Source organism: Saccopteryx bilineata, chromosome X, assembly GCF_036850765.1.
Source record: "Saccopteryx bilineata isolate mSacBil1 chromosome X, mSacBil1_pri_phased_curated, whole genome shotgun sequence".
NCBI lineage: Eukaryota > Metazoa > Chordata > Mammalia > Chiroptera > Emballonuridae > Saccopteryx > Saccopteryx bilineata.
Window position 1 is genome coordinate 103,500,532 of NC_089502.1, and position 18,886 is coordinate 103,519,417.

The following is an 18,886-nucleotide window of genomic DNA, read 5'->3' on the forward strand; positions in this document are numbered from 1 at the left end:
CAGTCTGACTGGTCCAAGTCTCTCCATAGAAGTCAAATCTGGGAAGGGGTGGTGTGCAGGAGAGGCCTGGATACTGTTTTCAATTAAAAAGGGGACAATTCTCTGAACCCATCTCAGGGGAGCCAGACAGAGCATTCCCTGGGAGACTGATTTCCTAACTGATCTACCAAGCTAGGATATTATCATAGAAGGACTGGCCTGGCAGGGTGTGAGTAAATATGAGTCAACTCACAAAGAAGCAAACCAATGACTACATCAAACACCTTCGCAGTTACAATAATTACCACTTATCTAGTGTGTACTCCATATAGACTCTACCTACTTTAATCGAATTTTTGAAAGAACTATTAATGGGACCCATTTCACAGGCTTGGAAAAATTATGTTACTTGTCCAAGGTCACATAGCTGGAAAGGTGCAGAGTGAGGTTTTGAACTCAGGTCTGCCTCCCTTCAGAGATGTGTTCTTCCAAATACAACACGCTGCCTGCCTTAAGAGAAGATGCCAGTAGATGGGAGAAAGACCTTCTATAGTGCAGCCTTAAGGGTGGTCCGGGGTAACTAAGAGATATGCATGTGCCTCTCCGTGAACTCTCCCCGGCCCAGTAGGCACCCCTGTCTAGATCCCTCCCAGAGGTGAACCTAAAAGGCGAGGTGGGATTGGGGGTGGGGTTCTGAACCCAGGTCACTTGGGGGCCTCACATCAGGAGAACCCCTGGCCCCAGCATCCTTTCTCAGACCCGCGCCGCATCTACAGCGGTCCCAGTCACCCCATTTCTCCACATCTAGAGCTGCCCGGAGCCCAAGACTCCCTCGCCGGCTACCCTAGTTTCTCATCCCCGGCCTCGCCGGCCCCGGGCCTTACCGCGGGTGGGCGGATCTTGCAAATCCCGGACTTCTCGGCGATGGGCCGGATTTTCGCGATGTAGCCAAGTGGGTCTCGGAACTCGGCCCAGCTAGGTTCGAACACAGGGCACTCCGGAGGCGGTAGGAAGTCGTCAGACCCCGGCTCCATGGTGGACCCTAGGACTGGAGGACTCGGACAGCCCTTAAGGACTCATGGCGGATGCCGCTGTACGAAACCGAGGGACTGCTCGGCGACTAGGCCCTAAGCGGGACGGCCGCCGCCCGCGGAGGGCTAAGGGGACGTGTGGAGTGCCGCGCTCTGAGAGACACAGGATGACGCTACTGCTGCCGCCTCTTAGTCCTGCTCCGTTCCTTCCAAACTCTGCCGCTGCCCCCCAACTCCTGCAGCCTTCACCACCACAGTTATTTCCCAGCCGCCGCGGCCTTCATCGCAGCCGCCGCCATCTTGGTTTGTCAGCGTCCTCCCCCTTCCCACACCACAACAAACCGGATCCCTCCGCGGGGTGTCCCTCCAAGCCTCATATATCTTGTGTGAGGCCAAGCCCAAGAAGGCCTTCACCCCGTGAAGACCGAGCAGAATCGGCAGGCGTAGGTTCCCTATTTAGAAGAGGGAACTCAAAAGTGGCTCTCAGACTGAGGTCAAATAGTTCCCCTCAGCTGCGGAGGAGCAAAATTGTAAATAAACTGCCGGATCCTTTTTTCCGGATGAACCAGCGGTGCACGTTTAAAGGCCAGTGGTGCGCATGCGCGCTATGAAGACAGACCGGAAGAGAAGCAGGGGTTGGTGGGCGGTATGCTGAAACTGGCACCCCTCCTTCTCGATGACCTCAGCCCTGGCGGGAGCCCCGCCTTAACATTCTCTCCTCCCGGGTCTTTTCGTTGTAGGCCATTGCGAGCGGCCACTTCTGTTATCCCGCGGGTTTTAGGGAGATGGAGTTTCCAGGTCTAGGTGCTAACACCTCTGGAGCTTTGAGAGAAGGAAGGCTGCTCATTCCCCAGGGATTATGGATTTTTAGAATCCTGGGACCCAATAAAAGGAAGAAAATGTTTATTTTGAACGCAGACTTGATGGGGTGGTGAACACACACAATACAGTGTACAGATGATGTGTTCTAGAATTGTGCATCTAAAATCTAATTTTTTATTGTGTCACCCAATAAATTCAATAAAAAGGAAAAAGTATATAACAAATAAAATGAAATGAAAAAATATTTATTTCATCCACAGTTATGCATAGAAGCCTCTCAAAGATGGGGCTTTCATTCTTACCCACAAAGAGTTGTAAGTCCGCATTTTAATGAACACTTTTTGACTGTTCTGTGTGTGCTTTTATTGTGTGCATATTTGTGGCATGTACTCCTACAAAATAAGCCTGAGTGTATATATGTATTTTAACTATTGGATATTTAGCAACAGCTTATTTATCTGTCACCTATCAGTCCCTCCCATATGAAACACTGTATTTGTGAGCTTTCAGTATACTTATCAAAAATCTGTAAAAGTGGGTTGTATTTATAGTGTATAGCCCCTGTCATATGCATTTGAATGCCTACTATGTGTACATCTACTCCTATTGTGTATATGTTCACTCAGCAGTTTTCTGAATAGGCTTATTGCAACTACTTCAAATGAGTATCAAACCAGTACTTTGCCCATATGTTAGGCATCTGCTGCATTTGAGGATCATCTTTGTTAGTCAACAATGGTGGGCTTACTGCATACAGTTTGAACACCTGCTGTGCGCATATTAGAGTACTTGTATACATGCTGATTAAGTGCTTGTTTGCATTCCCCCATCAGATTGAATTTCTTAAGGCAGGGCCAGTGTGGCCTTACAGATCCTTAACACTTAGCATAGCAAGCAGTAAATTAATGTTGAATAAATGAAAGAAAAATGAATGTATACTTTTGAGCAGCTTTAGTGTGTATTGACTGAAAATAATATAAATTCTTTGCAAACACTTTCTGTGTATACTGTATAAAGCACCTGCTATATGCTTGAATATGTTTGAAAGGGATAGGGAATGGCATTCCTTCATTTAGTTAGTTGTTCCTAATCACATACCATGTTCCAGTTAGGTACATCATTCTGCATTCTTCAGGACTGAGCTAAGGGCAGCCTACCTGCAGGAGCTCACACTCCGGGGTCAAACAGGTCCAACTTCTAGCCCCACCAACTCTCTGCCATCTTCTAATTATGTGACTTTGGGCAAATCCTACCTTTTGAAACATGGAGGTTATAATACCTACCTTGCAGGACTGTTGTACTGTACTTGGCACATAGAAGGCCCTTGGTATCTGTTAACTGTTATTTTTATTTCTGAGAGTCAACAACCAATATGTCAAATCTCATTAAGGATCTCTTTTGTTCCAGGCATTGTGCCTAGTGATTTTATACTTTTTATCACCTGAATCCTTATATTACCTTGAATGTTTGAAATCTTTATTTTTCACTTGGCTTGTGAAGTAACTTGTCCCAAGTAATACAAATAGTAAGTGGCATCTTTCTAGTTTTCTAGGTGTCAGGAGAACCTCAGCCTCTTTCCACCAGAAACACAGGTGAATGACCCAAGTGAACAACTGTCTGAATGGGAAACAAAAGCTCGGTGAGGTGATACTAATAACAGCAAAATTACTAGCCTCTCATATGTGTAAATATCGAACAGCCGACATAGCTCTTTCATACCAACTATTTCCTCTAATCTTTGCAACGATCTTGGGAAAGATGTAGGTCAATTTACCCATTTTTTAGATGAAGAACCATGTTCCAGAAAGATTGAAAAAATTTGTTCATTGTTACATAGGAAGTGCTGACTATTGGCCAAATGCTCTTCCTGTCATTTGCTCTCACCAGGAATAGAACTGGGCAGGAGAAGAGTGAAGAGAATGAAGGTGAGAGAATATGCCAAAATCTAGGCTGAAGGAAGTTCAACCTTTCCATGTGGAGGCAGCTCAGTGAAGGACAAAGAGCATGAATCAGGAGTTGGGAGACCAGGTTTGATCCAATTCATTCATTCACAAATATTTATTAAATTCCTACTATGCACCAGACATTTTTCTGGGCCCTGGGAATGTAATGGTGACCAGGATAGTCGTGGTCTCTGCTTTCCTGAAGCTGACATTCACCCACTGAGATCGGCCAAGTACCTCATCTCCCTGAACCTTGATTTTCTCATTTATCCAGTGAGTCAACATAATCGCTTCCTCACAGGGTAGTTATGATTAGAGGTAATGATTACTGTTATTCATCAATGGCCAGGTGCTGTTATCCGCGTTTCACAGATAAGGAGCCTGGAGCTCTGGGGTATAAACTTACCCAAGTCACATGGCTAGTAAGCAGTAGAGCCCAAATTCACACCCAAGTCTATCTGACTGCTATACTGCTATACAATTCTGTCTGTAAAAGTCTCAGATGGTGCCTACCCCCCCCCCCAACAGTAAGGTGCTCAGGAAATGCGTTCCTTTTCCAAGCCTTAGGTCTGGCTGAAGACCAACCCAAGTCGGGGCACTGCAGGGTTAAGAACTAGGAAGCACTAAGGAGCTCACCTTAAACTGGGGGCTGGACACCTCCCCCCAGGAGAGAGGGGCCGGCATGAAGCTGCTGCAGAGCTATAATTAAGGCTCAGTGGACTCTTGACCACACTCACCCCATTCATGTTTTCTGGATGAACTGGATGAGTGTGACTTTAAGTCTTACTTTTTTTTTTAAAGATTTTATTTATTCATTATAGAGAGGGGAGAGAGAGAGAGAGAGAGAGAGAGAGAGAGAGAGAGAGAGAGAGAAGGGGGGAGGAGCAGGAAGCATCAACTCCCATATGTGCCTTGACCAGGCAAGCCCAGGGTTTTGAACCGGCAACCTCAGCGTTTCCAGGTTAATGCTTTATCCACTGCGCCACCACAGGTCTTACTTTTTTGATTGTTAAGTAGGGTCCCTTCCAGTTCTGAAGTAGGTGTGAGCTGTGAGTTCTGACTCCTAAGAGTTCTAGAATCCATTTCCTCCTGCCATGCCATTTTCTAATCTTCTTCCCCTGTGAGAATCATCTAGCCTGTATTAAAAGAGCCTCCTCAAGATATCAGAGTATCTGCGTGAACTCATGATTGCATATATATGGAGAGAGAAAAAGAGGAGGGGAATATAGATGCATATTATGTGCTTAATATATACATATAATAAGAAAAAGATATATTCAAAATAATAATTTTAAATGAATTGTAATAGTGGAACAAAATTAAAATCCATAATGCCACACTGATATAAATAAATAAAATGAGGGAAAAGCTCTTTCTTAAAGGAATGATGGAGTTACAAAATCATCAATAGATTCTCACTTTTTTCAAATTAAAAAGCAAACTTTTAAATCAGCTATAACACGTAGTGCCCAAATCTTGGTTCCCAGGTGCTATTCTCAATCTAAAAGAACAAGGACTTCTTGGAAAAAATGGCTGATGCCAGGGCTTGGGCAGGGAAACAACAAGATGAGACTGGAACATCTTGTGGTGCCAACAAAAAAGCAAGTGTTCAGAGAAAAACTGGGTCCTGCCAAAAAGAGCACAGTAATCAGCTTGGAGCACCTCTGGATGGTCAAATGTGGAGCATTTAAACACCAAAATAAAGAATAATATTAACCTGACCAGGCGGTGGCACAGTGGACAGAACATCAGACTGGGACGCAGAGGACTCAGGTTCGAAGCCCTGAGGTTGCCAGCTTGAGTGCAGGGTCACCGGCTTGAGCATGGGATCATAGACCCCATGATTGTTGGCTTGAAGCCCAAGGTCCCTGACTTGCACAAGAGGTCACTGGCTCGGCTGGAGCCCGCCACCCTGATCAAGCCATGTATGAGAAAGTAATCAATGAACAACTAAAGTGCCACAATTATGAGTTGATGCTTCTAATCTCTCGCCCTTTCTGTCTGTCCCTGTCAGTCCTTCTCTCTCGCTCACTTGCTAACAAACAAACAAACACTTCCCTGACCTAACCCACCCCACTCCAATTTGAGTTTCCCCCTTCTTTGTGCCCCCAAGCATGCTGTACTTATTTCTGGGCCTGTACTTATTATAGTGTATTGGCATAGCATCACTAAGCTGTCCATGTGTGGCTATTTAAATTTAAAGGTAAAACTTTGCTTCCTCAGTGGCACTAACCACATTTCAAGCCACCTGCGGCTAGGGGTTACCGTATTAAACAGTACAGTTAGTTACATGAACATCTCCACCATCACAGAAAGACCTATTGAACAGCACTGGTCTGGAACAAAGGTAAGAACTCTGATATTCTAAGACCTTTGTTCTTTGTTATGTGTTGTCCCTCCCAGTCCACATCCCTAAAGAGATTGGCAGTAAACCCTTTGATATGAGGACAGCCAATGGGCTTCTTGACTTCAGGTACTCAAAGAAATCAAGGGAGGAGCTGAACTACCCCTCTACAGTCTGAGGAATGAGCTTCCCAGGGAGAGGGGGAAGGCGAGGCAGGGATAGCCCAGTGCTAGGACTGCAATGAGGAGGGGAGGAAGAAAGCTGAAGGAAGCATGAGGATGTTCCAAAGGGTCCCAAAATGTTGGTACACAGGAGTATCAGTTAATAAGTCAACCAAAGATAAATTAGAAAGAACTACTCATTCATTCATTCATTCATTCATTCATTCATTCATTCAAATCAGCCAAATTTTAGTGTCATTTGTGCTGTACCAAGCACTATGCCGGGCAATACTCTGGACAGAAACGATTCAGACCAGTGTCACCCTTGTATAGCCTAGTGGGGGAGATAATGATGTGAGGGATCTCAGAAAATGTGACCAAGGGCACATTGTGTGATGGATGGGTCCTTTAAGCCAGTGGTCCCCAACCTCCGGGCCGCGGACCAGTACTGGTCTGTGGGCCATTTGGTACCAGTCCACAGAGAAAGAATAAATAATTTACATTATTTCCGTTTTATTTATATTTAAGTCTGAATGATGTTTTATTTTTAAAAAATGACCAGATTCCCTCTGTTACATCCATCTAAGTAAGACTCACTCTTGACACTTGTCTTGGTCACGTGATACGTTTATCCGTCCCACCCTAAAGGCCAGTCTGTGAAAATATTTTCTGATATTAAACCGGTCCATGGCCCAAAAAAGGTTGGGGACCACTGCTTTAAGCCCATCTCACAAGAGTGAGAAAACCTTCATCAAGGATGTTGAGGATAGATAACCTATCTGGCAGGGGAAGGCACAGGTAAAATACAGTTGACGCTTGAACAATATGAGGGACAGGGGTAAGGGTGCTGACCTACTGCAGATCAGAAATTTGCATATAAGTGGACCCATGCAGTTAAACCCGTGCTGTTCAAGGCTCAACTGTACTGAGTTTGGAAATTACACACAGACTTTTTCAGGGAACAGTGAATGGAAGTCCAACATGTGGGCATAAAATGAGTTAGGACTACAAGAAATCAGCTGGGGCCACATGGTCGAGAACCCCCAATGTCAAGACAAGCAGTTTACACTTCTTTCTGTAGGTGGCCGAAAACAGCTCATCGTGTGTCTGGCAGGAGGGAGGCATTCTACTCACAAGTGTGTATTAACAGTTGTCCTACAAGATTATTATCCTTATTTTACAGGTGAAAGACCAAGCTTTGAGGGGCTAGGTAACTTGCCAAAGGCAACACAATCAAGTCTGTGACTGAGCCAGGATTTGAGTGCTAGAATTGAGCTTTGGGAAGACAAAACCAGCATCAAATTGAAGGTGGAAGAAGTGGCAGCTTAAGACAGCGAAGCTTGGTCTACCAGGGAAAAAACAAAAAAGTGCTGATTGGACTTAATTACTGATTCTCTGGGTCTAACCTCTTCAAACACTTAGGTCTGGTTCTCAAGGAGGCATTAAATGCTTAGCTGGCCCCAGCTGATGCTTTTGCTCAAATGTGTATATGAGGAAGGAAACAAACATTGGTTCAAGATGCTAAAGAGTAGGGCCATCCAAAGCATGCCCTTTCAAAAGCCATTCCAGACTCTTAAAAAGCACTAAAAATCTTGACTGCTGCTTTCCAGGGGCCCTGCTGACCTTAGCCAAGAGCGATTGCTTTGCCTCATTCCTCTTGGTTCTTCCAAGGCCTAGCACATAATCAGTGGTGCTGGAAACATGTCCACTTCATAGGGAAGCTGTTTGTGTGACTGGAAAGGGACCTAGCCTAGAAGTCAGAAACCCCATCCAGACTCGCTCTGTGGCCTTGGGAAAGATCCTTCTCTTGTCTGGGCCTGTCCCTTCCTCTGTAAACTAAAGGGAGTTCAGCTGTTTGTTATCCAACTTTCTAATACTATACACAGAGCTTTTTTTTTTTTTTTTTGTATTTTTCTGAAGCTGGAAACGGGGAGGCAGTCAGACAGACTCCTGCATGCGCCCGACTGGGATCCACCCGGCACGCCCACCAGGGGGCGACGCTCTGCCCCTCCGGGGCGTTGCTCTGCCGCGACCAGAGCCACTCTAGCGCCTGGGGCAGAGGCCAAGGAGCCATCCCCAGCGCCCAGGCCATCTTTGCTCCAATGGAGCCTCGGCTGCGGGAGGGGAAGAGAGAGACAGAGAGGAAGGAGGTGGGGTGGAGAAGCAAATGGGCGCTTCTCCTATGTGCCCTGGCCGGGAATCGAACCCCGGGTCCCCATACGCCAGGCTGATGCTCTACCGCTGAGCCAACCGGCCAGGGCCACACAGAGCTCTTATAATGTACCTAGTCCCTGGCTTTCTGGCCCAGTCCCCTCCCTCCAAGGACAGAAATATAGCCAGCTATGGAGAGGGGTGAGGACTCCAGGGCAAAGCCAGGCCAGCCACAGGAAGGGGAAGTATAGATGCCATAAGAGTAGAAGAAAGTATCGAGCCTGTGAACAGAAGAGAAGGGAACTACCTTGCTGAGCACCTACTCCACACTGTCTGTTTGATGTTTGTTACTTCTGTGTGGCAACGGTTCATCACCCCAAGTTTTACACTGAGACACCAAACTCAGAGAGGGTATCTTTCCCAAGTGCACATACCTAGCAAGGAAAAACCCACAGCCCAGAGCCTGCACACTCTTTCATGCAGACTGTTAATAACATGATAGAAAAACCTCCCTCACCCCAAAGCATTCCACCAGTCCAGCTACCTGAGCTTCTCCCATTAGTGCCTCACCTCCCGGGGCTAAGGGCCTCTCTCTCCACAGGCTCCACCATGTCGGCCGGGGCATAAGGAGGAGGCAGAGGCGGGAGGTGAGCACAAGGTCTTTTATGAGGCATCAAATATACATTCTTATATACATGGAGGAAAAAAGACAATGCCTGAACCCCAGCTCCTCTCGACACAGTCCCTCCCGCTGCTGCCCTCCCCTGCCCCCAGCTCCCACAGTCCCTGGCCCTTCATACGGCCAGCATCTGTCAGTTTCTACTGTAATCCATGGTGGAGAGGGAGAAGGAGGCCGGAACTGAGAAAGGAGCTGGATACATGGGGCAAGAAGAGGAGCTGGGGTTCGTAAAAAATATATTTATAATAAATAAACAGGGCTGTAAAGGGGCTGGAGAGGCAGCGGAGATTCTGATGGACAGAAGGATTCAGGCATCCTGGCTCCCAGCCCCCACTCTAATGGCTTCAATCTCTGCCTCGGGAGGGACATCGTGGGTTCATGGTGACCCTCTGGGAGCCTCTCACCTCAGGGCTGATGCTGGGTGCCCTGCCCCAGTGAAGTGTGTGTGGGTGATATCTGTAAAGTGCATCGCCTTCGGTTGTAAGTGGGGCAGGTATAAGGGAATGGGGGGCATGCAATATGGGTGAAGGAGGGCAGTGCCCTTCTCATCCCAGAACTGAGCCCCCCCCACCAAACCTGCGTGGACTTTGATGAGAATAAGAACGTTGCCAAGAGATGCAAGGTCCGGCAGCTGAAGAGGTCTGGGCTGGGGCACAGACTGGCTCCGGAGAGGAAACACTGCCCCCATCTGGGGGGCAGCATAAGTGGGGGCCCACCCACATAATGCACGAACAGCCTACGTCCTCCGGCTGGAGGAGAGACACGTGGAAGTGTGTAGCCAGACCCTGAGATCAGAGAGAAGGCCGAGACCTAAGGTTTGGCCACAACTCTACAGAGCTCCCTCTTAAGTCCCACGTGGCCAGAGGCGCCCTGGGGAAGCCTTTGCCTTCACTCCATTTGATACCTGCCCTTCCCTACCAGCCAGAGCTGACAGGAAGTTCACACTGGCGGGGAGGTCTGAGGCTACCCCGCTAGACCTAGGGTGTGGGGGGAGAGGATGAAGAAAGGAAAAAGAGGAGGATCTCCAAAAGGTCCTCACCACTCCCCAGGGCTCGAGCCCTGTGTCCAGGCTTCAAGTGTCAAGGATCCTCGAATCTGGAAGGAAACCCCATGGCAACTGTTGGGTTTAGAGGAGGGGTCCTGAGGCGGGGAGGAAGTGGGAAGGCGGATATTTGTATGTGTATATATATTTTGGAAAAACTGAGGAAGCAGAGATGGTGCAAGGCCCCTCTCCTGTGGATTTCCCAGACCTCTCTAGGCCTCAGCCCACTGTCTTCATTCATCAGACCACGGTGCTGATCCGACTTGGCTTGGCCTTAGGGTTTGCAGTGGGTGGGTTGGCCGTTCCGGGGGGCCCAGAGGCGTGCAGTGGGCCGTGGGGGGAGGTGGGCGGCAGGGGGGAGTGCGGGGTGTGGGGGGAGGGTGGGGGCAGAGGTGGGTAGGAGGGGTGTGGTGGAATGGGTGAGTGCGGTGACAATGGTGACTGAGGATGGTGGGGGTGGGAGTAGGAGCCCCCTGGTGGCCGAGATCCCGGGCCTCCAGAGGCCCCCGCTGCTGGCATCATCTGTGGGTGGTGGCTGAAGATGAAGTGCTTGGGACCTTGTTTGTGAGCTGGAGGGTGCTGGGGAGCAGGACTGTACAGGGGCAATGGGGATGTGGGCTGGTGCAGGGGGTGGCGGCCATGTGGCACAAACTGAGGGTGTCCTCCAGCCCCCCGTCTGGGAGCTCTGCCTGGCCGGCCCAAAGTATAGTGCTGGGGGCCTGGAAGTGGGCCATGGGTGTGGAAGTGGCGATGTGGCCCCACAGGTGGGGCTGAGGCGGGAGGTGGTGGAATGGAGCCCAGCTGAGGCAGGGGTGGGGGCTGCTGAGGAGGTGGGGGGAGAGATGGCTGCTGGGGTGGGAGGTAGGGTGGCGGGGCAGGGCCTGGTCCTTGGCAATACTGGGCATGCAGGGCCTGGAGCTTGGACTGCCCATCGGGCAGCACCCCCAGGCCACCGTGGCTGTGACCATGGTGGTGGTGTTGGTGGTGGTGGTGGTGGGTGGAAGAAGCAGATGAAGAGGAGGCAGAGGCCTGGCCTGTTGTTGTTGGTGGCATCTGGAAGGGCCCCTTGCCCCGCTTGCTTCCAAATAGGGACCCAAGGAAGGATGAGGAGTTGGAGATGGGCCTCTGGCTCTTGTACTCCTGGGGCGGCGGGGGGGGGGGCGGAGGTGGCATCCTCTGGTGAGGGCGTGGACTGCTAATAACGGACCCCTGGAAGGGGGAGGGGTGAAGTCAGGCCAGTGTGGACGTCCTAAATCCCCAACCCTAAACTCCCCCTGCACCCTGAGGACGGGAGCTGGGGAGACAGGAACCGGCACAGCATCGTGAGAACCGAGTCACAGTCCTGTACTTGTACACGAAGCTCCCCAGCTGGCAGCGCCCTGCTGTCACTTCCACTATCTCATCTGAGCCTCAGCTGGGGGAGGAGGATTAGCGCTCCCTCCTTCTCCTCCCCATTTTGCAGGCAGAGAGAATGTCAGGCCCAGACAGACAGAGTGATTCGCTCAGGCTCCAAGAGCAGGACTTGGAGGTAAGAGCTCCTGGTGGCTCAACTCCAAGGGCCTCACTACTCAGAGTCGGCCCAGGAGTTGAGAGGGGGCTCGAGAGAGTGGAAGACAGACTGAGAGACAGGCAGAGCGAGGACAGACAGAGCTGAGGACAGATGGAGAGAGCGCTTGGCTGGGAGAGGGAGCTGCAGGGTTCCCACAGGGAAGGGGGGAGCAGGACCCCTCCTCCGGGGTCCACGGCAGGGCAGGGCTCATGCACAGGATGAGTTGGGCAGAAGCTGGCACTTACTTCGATGGTGCTGTCCAGCGATCCCACGCTGTTACGCCGCCCCCGCTTCCCTGCACCCACAAGCAAGGAGCCCAGCGTCAGAGTGGCAGCCCCCTCCCCACTCTGCTGGGCTCCAGAGCTGGGCCCCTGGCCTGGGCCACTCCCAGGGACAGACACCCTTATTCCCTTCCCTATCCCGCCCCTCTGTTGAAGATGGGGGGTGGAGAAGGAGGAACAAAAGGAGGAAGAGATGGAGAAGGAGGAGAGGTGGTGCTAGAGAAATAGAAGAGGAAAGAGGAGGAGAGGGGAGCAGCAGAGAGGAGTTCAGACTGCAGACCCACTTTCACACTCCTGGCCCAAACCTTGGGCTCCTCCTGTTCTGACCTGGCTCCCAGGCCCCTGCCGCACAGCGCCCGGGGCTCTGGAGGGAGGCAGGGGCAAGCATGTGTGGTGGGTGCAGGGAAGGCTGCTGGTCAGTGGAAGGAGGCAAAGAGGACACAGGGTCCCCTGTCTCCCCAGCCAGGGCGGGGGCCCAGAACACTTGCCTGCATCCGAGAGGTCTCGCAGGGAACTGCTGAGCGCGCCCCGTTTGAGCCCATCGCCTGCCCCGTAGGTGTCTTCCAGGCTGCTTCGGGCCAGCGTGCCGTTCACCGAGTCCTTGGTGCCTCCGGGCTGCGAAGCGTTAGGCCGCATCATGCCTTTCTGCTTCTCCAGCTCCGCTGGGTGGCAGTGGGGGAGACAGGGGTCAAAGGTCAGAAACAGGGGTGAGAGGCCACCTGACTGACCCCAGCCCTCCGTGGGCCTTTCTCCTCCTGGCTCGCTCTGTTCCCAGAGCTTCTGCTTTGCCCCTTGGACCTCCAGCATGTCCCCACAACCTTCAGCTACATTTCCCGAGGCCCCTGCAGTGCCTTGCCCATCTGGCACCATCTCCTCTGGCGTGGTCTTCCCTTCCTCCCTCTTAGTGCCTGCTCGTCCTCCGCTCATCCTTCTTGCTTTCCCCTCCCCTGCTCACTCTCCGTTTGGTCTCCTAAACCAGCCCTGCCCTTCCAAACAGAGCTTCACTGTGACCAGTTCGCAGTAGGGGCACGAAGACCCTTCTCAACTATGGCAGAGGGCAATTGTTCCAGAGTCCACTCAGTTCTCAGACACTTTGCTCCAGAGCAGACAGTTCCTGGAAGGACAGGAGCAGGAACTGGACAGGAATTGTGTCCTCTAGTATGTGCCAGCAATACGCTCGGAACTATGTATTCATGATCTCTCTCAATCCTCACAAGAGCTCGGAGGTAAATGGTATATCCACATTTTTCAGAAGAAGAAACTGAGAATCCAAGAAATCACAGAGCTTGCCTAGGGGCATACAGCTGGAAATGGGGGAACCGACATTCTGGAAGCCGGTCTGCCTGAGCCAAGCGGCTGCAGAGGCTATGGAGCTGTCTCTCTCCCTACCTTCATCTTGGTATACTTAGCCCTCTCTCTGAATGGCCCAGGGACTCAAGGGTCTAGTGCAGGGGTCCCCAAACTACGGCCCGCGGACCACATGCGGCCTCCTGAGGCCATTTATCCGGCCCCTGCCGCACTTCCGAAAGGGGCACCTCTTTCATTGGTGGTCAGTGAGAGGAGCATAGTTCCCATTGAAATACTGGTCAGTTTGTTGATTGAAATATACTTGTTCTTTATTTTAAATATTGTATTTGTTCCCGTGTTTTTTTTTTTTTACTTTAAAATAAGATATGTGCAGTGTGCATAGGGATTTGTTCATAGGTTTTTTTTATAGTCCGGCCCTCCAACGGTCTGAGGGACAGTGAACTGGCCCCCTGTGTAAAAAGTTTGGGGACCCCTGGTCTAGTGAACTGGAATGTGTGACTCTGCCTTGCTGAGGAGTAGAGTAGACCCTGGAACTGTGAAGGCCTCACCAAAAAGCTATCTGCCACCTCTCTCTCTCTCTGTCTCTCTCTTTCTGCCTCTTTCTCCTTAACAACATGTTACTTATCTGGGACCGCTTAGTCTGGAGAAGGAAGAACTTGGACGGCATTGAGAAGAGTGAGATGTAATCACTATTTCCCATTATATATGTTCAAAATGACTGGGTGTAGGCCCCGGGAGCTGGGAGGATGGGTCACTGAGAGTCAACTGAGGAACTGGCATGTGAGGAGAGGAGAGGAGAGGCTGAGAAGAATAACATTTGCTGGTCACCTAGGATGTTCAACACTGGTGTCCTACTAGCATGAAGGACACGATGTTGGCCTTATCTCACTGAATCGCCACAACTCAGTGAAGGAGATTTCATCATCCCAATTCCACGGAGGAAGAAATTGGGACTCCGACAGTCAAACAACTTGCCCCAGCTTATCCAGATAATAAGTAGCATACCTGGGATCTGAAACTAAAGTCCTACCTCCAATACCCTGATTCTTCTCCCTGTTGCCTTTCATTAGAAAGAAGAGTTGCTCATAATTAGGGCTTGGAATAATAATCAGAGGTTGACAGGTAATGAGCCCTTTGTCACTGAAGGTATTCAAGAAGAGGTGGAAGCGTTCCTGAAATGAGGGTAGGAAGGTTGGGCAAGCTAACCCTCAACTCTGAGATTTTCAGAGGACAGGATTCTTGGTGTTGACAGGGCTCCGTATCAGGATGGGGGAAGGAGACATGGTGGGGTTACTCACACTCCACGCGGTATTTCTCCATCTCCTGCACCTCAGCGATGGACTCACGAAGGTCAGATGTGAAGCGCAGCCGATCCTGGAGGCTGGGAGCATTGAAGATGATGAGGACTTTTCGCTCCCCGCCAGGTACTGCAGACAGCAACTTGATCCCAAACTGGTAATCTGTGGGGCAAATGGGTGGGGGGGGGGGGCTCTGTCAGGGCTGAAGCAAGGTGGCTGAAATGCATAATAATTTTTCTAATGTTCAACTCTGATTGAGTCCCTTCTCTGCTCAAGCACCTTCAGTGGCTCCCCTTTGTTCCCAAAGTCCCCAAGAATGTCCTGGGAGTCATGGCCCTGTTACTCCCTCTTCTCTGGGATGTAAAGGTGCACTGAACTCGGTCTGCTCTCTACAGCCTCTTCCTTTACCACCTCTACCTCTACTCACATTGCTTCTTCTGCTCAGAAGTCCACCTAACAAAGCTCCTCTGGCTCAGTTCTTCAAAGCGCAATGTTATCACCTCCAGAGAACGTACTCTACCTTAGCCTGTCCTACATTCCAGAACCGAGTAGGTGACCTTAGCCCGGTTATAAAGGACTCCAAAACCTGGAGATTGGTGCGGATGAAAGATGAGCATGGGGGCCATCACACAGACTGTTGAGACGGTGGGACCCAAGAAGGGACTCACATGAATTCTGGAAGAGCTGCATGTGCATTTCCACTAGGGGAAAGGACTGACGGAAGCTGTACGTCACCAAGATCTTCTTCTTCTGGAAAATTTTGGTGACCTTTGGCAGGAGTGGGAAAAAGACAAGAGGCAGGGTTTTGGGTGGGGAATTTCCAAATGGCACCTATTTCTCATCACCCCCCCCCCGTCCTCCCACTGCCACTAACAGACACATACACACAAACACACATGCCTACAAACTGGGGAGAACTGAGGCTTGAGGAGAACAGGAGAGGCAGGAGAAAATGCAAGTTCCCGATGTAATGATGACACACAAACAGGAGTTTACAATTTTCACAGAAAGTCACTGAATGCTGCTTCCTCCAGGAAGCCTGTCTTCATACTCCACACAGATCTACCCCCACCTCCCAGAGTGCTGGCTCGGTGCCTTTCACCATCAGGCTTGAGGAGAGTGCTCTGAGGCTGTGGTTGCCCGCTGAGGGACGGGGAGCCCCCAGAGGTAGGAGTCTGGTCTTCATGTATCACACCCACTCCCATGGGTCCCAGCACACAGTGGCAATCTTCGCTGAACCGATGTATACAGATAATGTATTCCTTTAACAACCCAATGTCTTTATCAAGTACTTGGGCACTCTGGTCTCAACTAACATAGGTTGTCAACACCTCAGTCAGTCTGAACGTAGAGCAGTGTCTGCAATTTGCGTTTAAAATCAAATTACTTCAGCCCTGGCCGGTTGGCTCAACGGTAGAGCGTCGGCCTGGCATGCCGGGGACCCAGGTTCGGTTCCTGGCCAGGGCACATAGGAGAGGCGCCCATTTGCTTCTCCACCACCCCCCTCCTTCCTCTCTGTCTCTCTCTTCCCCTCCCGCAGCCAAGGCTCCATTGGAGCAGAGATGGCCCGGGCGCTGGGGATGGCTCCTTAGCCTCTGCCCCAGGCGCTAGAGTGGCTCTGGTCACGGCAGAGCGACGCCCCGGAGGGGCAGAGTATCGCCCCCTGGTGGGCAGAGCATCGCCCCTGGTGGGCGTGCTGGGTGGATCCTGGTTGGGCGCATGCGGGAGTCTGTCTGACTGTCTCTCCCTGTTTCCAGCTTCAGAAAAATACAAAAATACAAAAAAAAAATCAAATTACTTCATTTTCAGGAGGGTTACAGTGTACAGTTAGGTAAAATATTTTTTTTAGTTACTCAGACTGTGAGCTCCTCAAGAACAAGGACTGAGTGTCAGCCATCTCTGTTTACTTAGTGCTTAGCTTGGGGCTGGACGCAGACAAGGGTCAGTGCATGATGGGTGTTGAAACATTCATTCAGCAACTATACGGGCAGGCACTCCTCTGGGTTAGGCTATTCTACAGCTCACCTCTTATTTCATCCTTAGGACAACTCTATGGGACGATAGTGAGTAGTCCCATTTCACAGAGGAGAAAATGAAAGCTTAGAGAGGGCACTGGAAATGCTTTGTCTAAAGCAGCGATTCCCAACTGGGAGTGACTTTGCACCTACCCTAGGGGACATTTTGTAATGTCTGGAGACATTTTTGGTTGAAGAAGTGATACAGACATTTAGAAGGTAGAGATCATGGTGCTGCTAAATATCCTACAATGCACAGAACAGTTTCCACAACAAAGAATTATTCGGCCCCAAATGTCAATAGTGCTGAAGTTGAGAGATCCTGCTCTAAAGAAGAGAAGATCAAGGGGGACAAGTCACTATCCTCAAATCCCTGAGCAGAGGGGGAACTTGTTCTCTGTGATCCCAACGGTTGAGTGACAGTCGCTGGAGGAAATCCATGGGGAAACAGCTTCTAGCAGTCAGAGCTGCCTGACTGGGAAACCGGCTGCCGAGGCAGCCTTCTATCCTCGCAGTCCTCCGAGCGGGGGCCACGCAGGAAGCTGGTTCTTGACCCAGTAAGAAACTGGACAGAACACCCTGACATTCCCTCCCCACCTACAGGGTCCGTGGATCCCAGCTCTAAAAGACACATATTAACACTGGTGATGAGAATCGAGGTTTTTTTTTGTTGTTGTTGTTGTTTTTGTATTTTTCTGAAGCTGGAAACGGGGAGAGACAGTCAGACAGACTTCCGCATGCGCCCGACCAGGATCCACCCGGCACGCCCACCAGGGGGCGACGCTCTGCCCACCAGGAAGCGATGCTTTGCCCCTCTGGGGCGTCGCTCTGCCGTGACCAGAGCCACTCTAGCGCCTGGGGCAGAGGCCAAGGAGCCATCCCCAGTGCCCAGGCCATCTCTGCTCCAATGGAGCCTTGGCTGCGGGAGGGGAAGAGAGAGACAGAGAGGAAGGAGAGGGGGAGGGTGGAGAAGCAGATAGGTGCTTCTCCTGTGTGCCCTGGCTGGGAATCGAACCCGGGACCTCTGCACGCCAGGCCGACGCTCTACCACTGAGCCAACCGGCCAGGGCGATGAGAATCGGTTTTAACAATCACCTCAAGCACCCTGATCTTCCAAAGGTTTCACACTGACCCCGGAGTCACAGCTTTGCCTCCCTCCACTCAAGCCGTCAGTATATTGAGGTGGATGGGGACATTTCTTCCCACTCCCCAGGCTGTAAGCCTTTCATCTCCCTTGTTCCTCACACAGTGCTGTCTGCCTCCATGTGGCTGTCACTACCTCCAAATGGATCTGGGAGGTAAAGCAGGGGCATGGGCGGACCAAACCTTGTCCAAGATCAAACAGATCACGTGGCAGAACACCTCAGCCACTATCTCTCCACCACTAATGTTAAAATGGTTGGCAGTTCACAGGGGCCTAGCTCATCACCACCTCTTCTCCATCTCCTCTCCCACAGTGCTCTTACCACGAGGAGGTCGTTGAAGAGAAAGACTTCCCGCTGATGCAATCCTAGCCTCTGGGGGCGGTTTGGATCTGGCACTTCATAGAGCTGGCAGCAGCAAACCAGTCTGCGGTGAGGAAGAGACAGGACCTAGATAGGCATGAAAAATAGGTGTCAGCAAGACCAGCTTCAAGCACCTTACTATAGACCGCATAAGGACATTTACCTCTGATACATATCGTTTTCACTCAGACACAAGGAGCCTGAGAAACTAAGGCCCGGGCTTTCTGCTCCTTGCCTCTGTCTGGGTGACTCCTTCTGTCTGGAATGCCTTTCTTGCCCAGCTTCATAGGGTCACATTCCACTCTCCCTCCAAACCCAAGTTCCACCCTTATCTCTTCCAAGAAGCCATTCCTGCTCTCCATGGACTGAAAATGACTTCTCCCTCCTTTGTACTCCCCTATACTAACTGTAAGGCAGAAGTATTGTGTCTTTGTCTGACACCCTCTCCTTCCTGTTCTGTGCGTGCCCCCAGGGACAGACACCATGTCTGATTCATCTGCATCCCTAGTGCCCAGTGAAATGCTGGGCTCAGTGGAAAGGCATTTGTCAATGTTTGTTGATTAAAAGACTAGGGTATGTTCTTGACTTTGGTTATCAACTATTGGCTTGGCTCCTCACTTGGGACAGACAGGCAAAACCAGAGATGGGAAGGATGCTAAGATTCATACAGCACCCACTGATGCCTTGCAGGGTACTAGATGCATTCCCACAGGGCATCGAGCATCTCACTCAGTGTCCACGTGACCCCCAAGGAATGTATTACCAGCCACTCCATTCA

The 18,886-nt window shown here is 50.7% G+C and overlaps 2 protein-coding genes across 12 annotated transcripts in view; both read right to left on the minus strand.

Annotated features, from left to right (window-relative positions):
• The window catches only part of KDM5C (lysine demethylase 5C), a 36,712-nt gene extending 35,340 nt beyond the window's left edge, over positions 1–1,372 (minus strand). For 3 of the 5 annotated variants that reach the window (XM_066249584.1, XM_066249583.1, XM_066249580.1), the window contains exon 1: positions 864–1,369. In XM_066249584.1, the coding sequence (XP_066105681.1) occupies positions 864–1,013 (150 nt within the window). In that variant the 5' untranslated portion in view covers positions 1,014–1,369. Of the gene's footprint in view, positions 1–863 lie in introns of all 5 variants that reach the window. The other 2 variants (XM_066249581.1, XM_066249582.1) reach the window with 2 other exon arrangements.
• A 7,717-nt stretch (positions 1,373–9,089) lies between these two features.
• IQSEC2 (IQ motif and Sec7 domain ArfGEF 2) overlaps positions 9,090–18,886 on the minus strand; it is an 81,797-nt gene continuing 72,000 nt past the window's right edge. For 6 of the 7 annotated variants that reach the window (XM_066249586.1, XM_066249585.1, XM_066249591.1 and 3 more), the window contains 6 exons: positions 18,070–18,195; positions 15,257–15,356; positions 14,589–14,750; positions 12,471–12,644; positions 11,947–11,996; positions 9,090–11,361 (listed from right to left, as the gene is read on the minus strand). In XM_066249586.1, the coding sequence (XP_066105683.1) occupies positions 10,393–11,361; positions 11,947–11,996; positions 12,471–12,644; positions 14,589–14,750; positions 15,257–15,356; positions 18,070–18,195 (1,581 nt within the window). In that variant the 3' untranslated portion in view covers positions 9,090–10,392. The remainder of the gene's footprint in view (positions 11,362–11,946; positions 11,997–12,470; positions 12,645–14,588; positions 14,751–15,256; positions 15,357–18,069; positions 18,196–18,886) is intronic. The other variant, XM_066249592.1, reaches the window with a different exon arrangement.